At 52.7% G+C, this 7,568-nt stretch overlaps 1 protein-coding gene across 3 annotated transcripts; it reads left to right on the forward strand.

Annotated features, from left to right (window-relative positions):
• RBM42 (RNA binding motif protein 42) lies at positions 1-7,568 on the forward strand. 3 transcript variants are annotated; one of them, XM_007165139.3, is made up of 10 exons: positions 1-241; positions 478-622; positions 1,927-2,011; positions 2,107-2,181; positions 3,697-3,762; positions 3,840-4,015; positions 4,510-4,842; positions 5,161-5,278; positions 7,039-7,233; positions 7,325-7,568. In XM_007165139.3, exons 1-10 carry the CDS (start codon positions 114-116, stop codon positions 7,435-7,437), a joined length of 1,434 nt encoding a protein of 477 aa, XP_007165201.1. In that variant the 5' UTR covers positions 1-113; the 3' UTR covers positions 7,438-7,568. The 3 variants fall into 3 exon arrangements, with proteins under 3 accessions (XP_007165201.1, XP_007165202.1, XP_007165203.1); XM_007165140.3 differs by having other exon boundaries at positions 3,861-4,015; XM_007165141.3 differs by lacking the exon at positions 3,697-3,762 and having other exon boundaries at positions 2-241; positions 3,861-4,015.

Genomic DNA, 7,568 nt, shown 5'->3' on the forward strand with positions numbered 1-7,568 from the left:
GCTGAGACGTCATCCGCTGGCGCCCACCCTGACGAAGCCAGAGAGTACACAGCGGAACCGGCGGAGGCGACTGAGCTAAGGCGGTAGTAGCGGCGACAACGACGGCAGCAGCGATGGCCGGGGCGGGGCCAGCCCCGGGACTCCCGGGTGCAGGAGGACCTGTGGTCCCGGGCCCTGGTGCTGGCATCCCGGGCAAGAGCGGCGAGGAACGGTTGAAGGAGATGGAGGCGGAGATGGCCCTGTAAGGCCCGCGACAGGGCGCGATAAGAGCCGTCCCACAGCCAGAGCCCTGGACCCTCCAGGCCACGATAGGCCCGACATATGGCTCTGTCTTGGGGAAATGGGACTTTCGGGATTGTGGGGGCGGGAGTAAGAAGGAGAGCTTGGCAGGGGTGAAGGCGCTGTCGCGATATACCCAGCGTTCCAGAATTGGTGCAAGGTCCTGAGCTGTGGTGTCTGTCCTGCCCCCCCCCCCAGGTTTGAGCAGGAAGTTCTGGGGGCTCCAGTTACAGGAATCCCAACTGCTGTGCCTGCGGTGCCCACCGTCCCCACGGTAGAAGCAATGCAAGTCCCAGCAGCTCCTGTGATCCGCCCAATTATCGCCACCAACACATACCAGCAGGTACGGCTGAACTAACGCATATAATAGAGCACGTTGCCTCTGAACACAGTGTTTGTATATAGAGAGCTATTAACATGTTGGCTTGTTGATTAATTAGTGTGACAAATATTTCAGGTGCCGGGCACTGAGGACACAGTAGTGACTAAGACAAACAATATTTCTGCCCTTTGGGAGCTTTTATTCTAGATCATGTTGGCCAGTAGAAATTTCTGCAATAATGGAAATGTTTTGTATTTATTTAAAATTCATATTAAAGTTAAATAGTTCCTCAGTCTCATTAGTCACGTTCAAGTGCTCCATAGCTAAGTATATATGAGTAGTGAAGAGAGAGACTACTAAAAAGAGAACAAGTAAATGAAACTTGTTCATTCTCTCAACAGATAATTTTCCAGTGCCTTTTCTGCGCTAGGCACTATTCTAGACACTAGGCATATAGCAGAGAACAAAACAGAAAAACAATCACTACCTTTTAGGAGTTTACATTTTACTACTGAGAGACAGGTCCAAGTAGAGTAAAAAGGGCAGAGGTTTATCAGCGCGATCTGGGAAGGCCTTTCTGAGGAGGTGACATTTACGGAAAGATGTAAAGGGCATGATGGAGGGAACCAGGCAGATATCCAGGGGAAGAGTATTCCCAGCAGAGAGAACTGCCAATGCAAAGGCCATGAGGTAGGTGCATACCTGACATGTTCAAGGACCAGCAGGGAGAATAGTGTGGCTGGAATGCAGTGAGCAAGGGAGAGGGTGGGAGGAGATCAGCACAGAGAGGTGATAGAGACAGATCTAGTAGGACCTTGTTGGTCATCATAAGGACCTTGGTTTTTACTCTGAGATGGGAAGCAGTTGAAGGGTTTTGAGCAGTGGGGTGATGTGATCCAACTTAGATGTCACCAGGGTCACTCTGGCTGTGTTTGGAGGACAGACTGTAGGGGGCCAGGGCAGAATCAAGGAGTCTGAGGAAGAGGCTACCATAATACTCTAGGCAAGAGATAATGGTGGCTTGGACCAGGGTGGTGGCACGGGAGAGAAGGAGGACACGCTAGACATAATTTCAGGTAGTGCTAAGTGCTTTGGGGAAGATGAAGCAGGATGATGAGAGAAGTTGCAACTGGGAGGGGCTAAGGACACCTTCGGCTAGTGTGATCCCAAAAGCCTCTCTGAAAAGTGATGTTTTAGCTGAGACCTAAAGTTTGATAGATAGCCACAGAGTGCAAAGAATGAAACCCTTGGCCTCCCAGGTGAGCCTGCCAGGGCAGCTTGGGGGCACTGAATCAGGCCCCTCACCCCAGCCTCCCCTCCAACAGGTCCAACAGACTCTGGAAGCCCGAGCAGCTGCTGCAGCCACAGTGGTTCCTCCCATGGTGGGTGGCCCACCTTTTGTGGGCCCAGGTAAGTAAGGAGTGGTGGAGTGAGGGCGGCAGTGTGGTGAAAAAGGGATGCCTGGGACTCTCCTCCAACCATCCTCATCTCTCCCCTCCCAACAGTTGGCTTTGGTCCTGGTGATCGGAGTCACCTGGACAGTCCAGAGGCTCGAGAAGCCATGTTCCTGCGGCGAGCAGGTAGGTCTGGGGCCAGGAAATCCCACATTTCACCAAGCACTCTTGTTTCAACTACTTCACCCTCTCCATTTCATCCCCATGATGTCATCGTCTTTCTAAAGCATAAACCTGATCGTGTACTTTGTCAGTTTGGCATTAGTAAGGCTTCACTTGATCACTGCAAACCAACCCCCTTACTGTCACTCCTAATCCTTACCCTTTGCTGTGTTTCTTCATAGCACTTCATGCTTTAGAACAGTTGTACAATTTATTTATTATGGTTATCATCTTTTGCTTTCTCTAAAATATAAGGTCCATGCCAGCTAGTAAGTATTACATGCTCTGTTGATGGGATGGACAAACCATCAAACAAGCACCTGTGCTCCTCACCTGGCAGTCAAGACCCTACATCACCCAGCCCCTTGCAGAGAGAGATCCCCATTTCCTCCTCAGGAGCCCCAAACATTGCTGGGATATACCAGCAAGGCTCTTGTTGAGGTCCCTTCTCTCCCCTGCTCATTGTCACCCAACTTTAATCTTCAAAAACCTATCAACTAAACCCAAGTCAAGCTAACCAAAGTCAACTAAAATCTGTCCTCTCCACAGGTCACTCACTCTTACTTTGTGTTGTTGAGATGACCTTTATACACACAATTTTTGTGACATTAGTATTTCCTTACGTGTATGAAAAGGATATGTGTTCTGTAAAGTTCTGGTATGATCTCTGTTAGATCGTACTTGTTAATTGTGCTACTTAAATCCTGTTACACTTTTTTATCTGATACCTGAGAAGGTTTAACACCTCCTGCGCTTTAGTATGGTTTTGATCAAAGTGCGTATCTGACCTAGTCCCCTGCCCAGCTTCCATCCCTGCTGTGGCTGCCCAGTGCCCTCCAGAGGACATACGCGGTTCAGCCAACAAGACTGCTTGGACGCCTGCTGACCCCTTGACCATTCGCCTATGATGCTCTCCAACTCTAACTTCCTCTATTACGATCACACTAAACTGAAAAGGGAAAAATTTTTTGTTTATAAATGTTCTCCTTGCTAGTAATATTTCCAAACTCACCCTTTGCCTGACCAACTCTTCATTATCCTTTGGGTCTCAGCTCACAGGTCCCTTTCTCCAGGAAGCCTTCTCTAGTCCGCCTGGCGTAGGTCTTCTGAGCTCCCACTGCTTCCTGGGCTCCCCACTCCCAGCCTCCATCACCCTGCCTGGGCTTTCCCCCATCCCAGCCCTGATCGCTCTGGCTGTCACTCTGGTGATAGGTCTGCTCTCTCCTACTCTGGACCAGGAGCTCCCTTAGAGCCCTTGGTCTTTGGTGTGTCCCTAGCATTGCACAGGACAGGGCCAGGCCCAGAGGAAATCATCAGTGGTAAGTTTTTGGTGAATGAACAAATGAAAAGAACCCTACATCTCCCAGAAGGCTCCCCAGGCTATTCTCCAGATTTCTTGGTTCTGAGAGTACCCACAAGCACACACCTTGCCCCAAGTGCCCCAGTCCCCCTTGACACACACCCCCATCTCTCCCACAGCTGCGGCCCCCCAGAGGGCCCCTATTCTGCATCCAGCCTTCATCCCTCACGTGCTGCAGAGAGCAGGTGAGGGGGCCAGGGTCACCATCCTGCCACGTAACTCCTCCCCAAGCCCTCCGATTTCCCCACTAACACCCTGACAGATTCTGCTCTTTCTTCTACAGCAGGTGGTCCTCGTCCTATGGCTCTGCGTCCCCCTCACCAGGCCCTCGTGGGCCCCCCTCTGCCTGGCCCCCCTGGACCACCTATGATGCTGCCACCGATGGCTCGGGCCCCAGGGCCCCCTCTGGGCTCCATGGCTGCTCTGAGGCCTCCTCTGGTGAGTGTGGACAGGGAACTGAGGGTCAGAGGTGCAGTGGGCAGAGAGATCCTCATCCTGGCCGGTGGGCTGTGTCTACCAAGTCTGCCTTTCCCGTGGCTTTTCATGTCTCTGCCTTCTCACTCTCTGACTTTGTCTCTGTCTTTCCCTCTTTCCTTCTGTGGCCGTATCTTTCTGTTTTTCTTCTTTTTGTAAGGAAAGTATAGAGAGAAAACACAAGTTACAGGTGTACTTCTCTCTCTGTATCTCTATTTTTCCTTTGATTGTCTCTGTTTTTCTGTCTTCGTGTCTTTTTTTGTCCCTGTGTCTGTCTGTCTCTCTGCCTGTGTTTCTCTATCCCTGTGTTTGTCTCTAACTAGAGACTCCTTTCCCTGTCTAGGTGTCTCTTGCCTGCTCTCTGGCGCCCAGGCCCTTGCTCTGTTGTATAGGATGTAGGTGGGAGTGAGGTCTGAGCCTGTGATCTGGCCCCCCTCACGCCCTCCTTTTGCCTACAGGAAGAGCCAGCAGCACCCCGAGAGCTGGGCCTCGGCCTGGGGTTGGGCCTGAAAGAGAAGGAGGAGGCTGTGGTGGCGGCAGCGGCCGGGCTGGAGGAGGCTGGCGCAGCGGTGGCCGTGGGGGCAGGGGGCACCCCAGCTGGCCCTGCAGTCATTGGGCCCAGCCTGCCACTGGCCCTGGCCATGCCTCTGCCCGAGCCTGAGCCCCTGCCCCTGCCGCTGGAAGTTGTGCGAGGCCTACTGCCCCCGCTGCGCATTCCTGAGCTCCTGTCCCTGCGTCCGAGACCCCGGCCCCCTCGGCCTGAGCCACCCCCTGGCCTCATGGCTCTTGAGGTAGGCAGGGAGCAGAGCAGTGGGGGCACAGAAAGGGCTGGTTGGGCAGACAGGAGCCCAGGGGCTTCTTCACGCAGAAACACGTGTCATCTTCTATCTGTGGAGGTAGGAGGGACCCAGGAAATTGGAGGGGTTGGGAGGACGTGGGGAAGAGGGAGGCAGACACACACACCTGACACCCAGCGGCACATCCAGTGCCCCAGCTATGGAGGCGGGAGGACCGGGCGGGCAGAGGAAAGTGGGAGAACATGAAGCGGGCAGACGGGTCCAGCAGACTCCAGCATCAAGCCCTTTGCACCCCATCCCTTTCCTCTGCAGGTCCCAGAACCTCTAGGTGAGGACAAGAAGAAAGGAAAGCCAGAGAAATTGAAACGCTGCATTCGCACAGCAGCTGGGAGCAGCTGGGAGGACCCCAGCCTGCTGGAGTGGGATGCAGGTAAGCGGGCTCGAGTGCGGGGTCTGTGCTGCTCCACCAAGCGGAGGCGACCCAGGTAACTGCACACCCCTCTGCAGGGCAGCACTGTTGTTAGCCCACCTCGGGGCGAGCCAGACTAGGATACCGGGGGCAGGCCCTCGCCCGGCCACTGAACAGAACTTGGTGGAGGGGATTGGCGCCTAGGGCCTTCTGGCCTCTGTGTCATTCATGAGGGGCCTGGCTTGCTAAAAGTGAAAGAGCATTCTTTTGTCTCCTAACTTTTTATGAAAAATTTTAAATACTGAACTGCACAGTTAACAACTATATATCTACCACCTAGATTCAGCGATTAACACTTTGCTGTATTCACTTTAACTCTCCAAGTGTTTGTATCTTTTTGGTTTTTGCTCAGTCATTTGAAGTAAATTATAAATGAAGTTATCACTTCACTCCTAAATACTTCAGTATTCATCTCCTAAGAAAAGTGATATTTTCTTTCATATCATTACACGATTAACACATCTAAGAAAATTAACAATAATTCTGTGGCATCTCATATTCTGTTTATATTCATATTTTCCCAGTTGTCCCCAAACTATATTATAGCTGTTTTTCCCCTGAACGAGGATACATGCAGTTTTGTGTCACTAGATTATTTTTTAATGAGAATTGTCTCCTTCCCACTGCTTTGTCTTATGTGTAATAGTTTTTTGAAGTGTTCAGACTGGTTGGTTTGTAGAAGGTCCCACCCTCTAAGTTTGTCAGATTATTTCTGCCTGGGGTAAACTAACTTGTTCTCAAAGGGTGTCCTCAGTCACCACCAGAGCTATGGGGCAACCACAGTGGTAGCCAAGGAGAGGGGCCTACCTCCCATCCTAGTCCTTGACTTCTGCCTCTTTCCCTGGGACCGTCTACCCACCCCAGGCCAGAGCCATGGCAGCGCCGGCCCAGATGTGGCCAGTGCAGGCTGTAGGCCCTAGTTCTGTGACCTTGGGCAAGTCACTTAGCCCTTCAAGTTTCATTTTCCTCATCTCCAACAAGGGGATGGTAATAGTATATGCTCATGGGGGAAGGGATTCTTTGGGCTTGAGCACATTTGGTCGAGGCTCAGGCCCAGCCCAGGGGATATGTCCAGGAATGGCAGCTGAAGTTGGCCTTGGAGAAGAATCAGGCAGTATGTTCAGGTTTCAGGGACTCAAGAGGGATTAGAGTGGGCTTTGCAGAGGAAGCAGAGCTGAGGAACGATGAAGTCTGTGGTACCGGGGTGCCATTATGGGAGCCAGTGGGTGTCAGGCGCCCAGGGAATGTCCATGGGGAGGTGTTCAGGAGACCAAAGGATGCTGTGGGCTTAGAGGACAGGCCAGGGCTGGGATGACGAAGGTAGGGGCTTCATCGTGGGAATGGGTGAGCTGGCCCTGGGCTGGGGCAGGGCAGGGCAGTTAGTTAAAAGTGAGGACTGTGGAGCCAGATGCCTGAGTTCTTGTCCCAGCTCTGCCGCTTCCTGATTAACTTGGGGTGGGTGACTTGACCTCTCTGTGCCTTGGTGTAAAGGGTTGTTGAGAGTGCCAGTTGTGTTAAAACCTCATGGGTGCTCAGCAGAGAGCCTAGCACAGGGTAAATACTATACAGGCATTGGCTGTTATGACCAAGAGGGCCCCAGGCAGAGACTGCTGGGCATACAGAGGAAGAGGGCTTGGTGATGTTTCCAGAGAAGGTGGGGTCATTTAGATAAGACTGGGCCAGACATCTGTATCCTCTGACCTCCTCTCTCCCAACCCCAGATGACTTCCGAATCTTCTGTGGGGATCTGGGCAATGAGGTGAATGATGACATCTTGGCACGAGCCTTCAGCCGCTTCCCATCCTTCCTTAAGGCTAAGGTGATCCGCGACAAGCGCACGGGCAAAACCAAGGGCTATGGCTTCGTCAGCTTTAAGGACCCCAGCGACTATGTGCGCGCCATGCGTGAGATGAATGGTGGGTGCAGCCTTCCCTGGGGTCAGTGGGCATGGCAGGCATCTGGCCTGAGCCTGACCCCAAGCCTGACCATGAACCCTCCCTCCCACAGGGAAGTATGTGGGCTCACGCCCCATCAAGCTGCGCAAGAGCATGTGGAAGGACCGGAACCTGGACGTGGTGCGCAAGAAGCAAAAGGAGAAGAAGAAATTGGGCCTGAGATAGGGTCTGTGGCTGGGCACCCGCTCCCACCCGGCCGGGCGCTGGCTCCTCCCCACAGTTCTTTGGAAAATCCTCAACTATCCACCCACCCATCCTCCCCAAAACCAGTTTCAATAAATTTACATTCATTTCCA

Source organism: Balaenoptera acutorostrata, chromosome 19 (assembly GCF_949987535.1).
Source record: "Balaenoptera acutorostrata chromosome 19, mBalAcu1.1, whole genome shotgun sequence".
Classification (NCBI taxonomy): Eukaryota; Metazoa; Chordata; class Mammalia; order Artiodactyla; family Balaenopteridae; genus Balaenoptera; species Balaenoptera acutorostrata.

Bases quoted from the DNA above. Each gene is read 5' to 3' on its own strand.
- RBM42 (XM_007165139.3), top strand. From the start codon at position 114: ATGGCCGGGGCGGGGCCAGCCCCGGGACTCCCGGGTGCAGGAGGACCT. The intron at 242-477 runs GTAAGGCCCGCG...CCCCCCCCCCAG, and splicing joins ATGGAGGCGGAGATGGCCCT to GTTTGAGCAGGAAGTTCTGG. The intron at 5,279-7,038 runs GTAAGCGGGCTC...TCCCAACCCCAG, and splicing joins CCTGCTGGAGTGGGATGCAG to ATGACTTCCGAATCTTCTGT.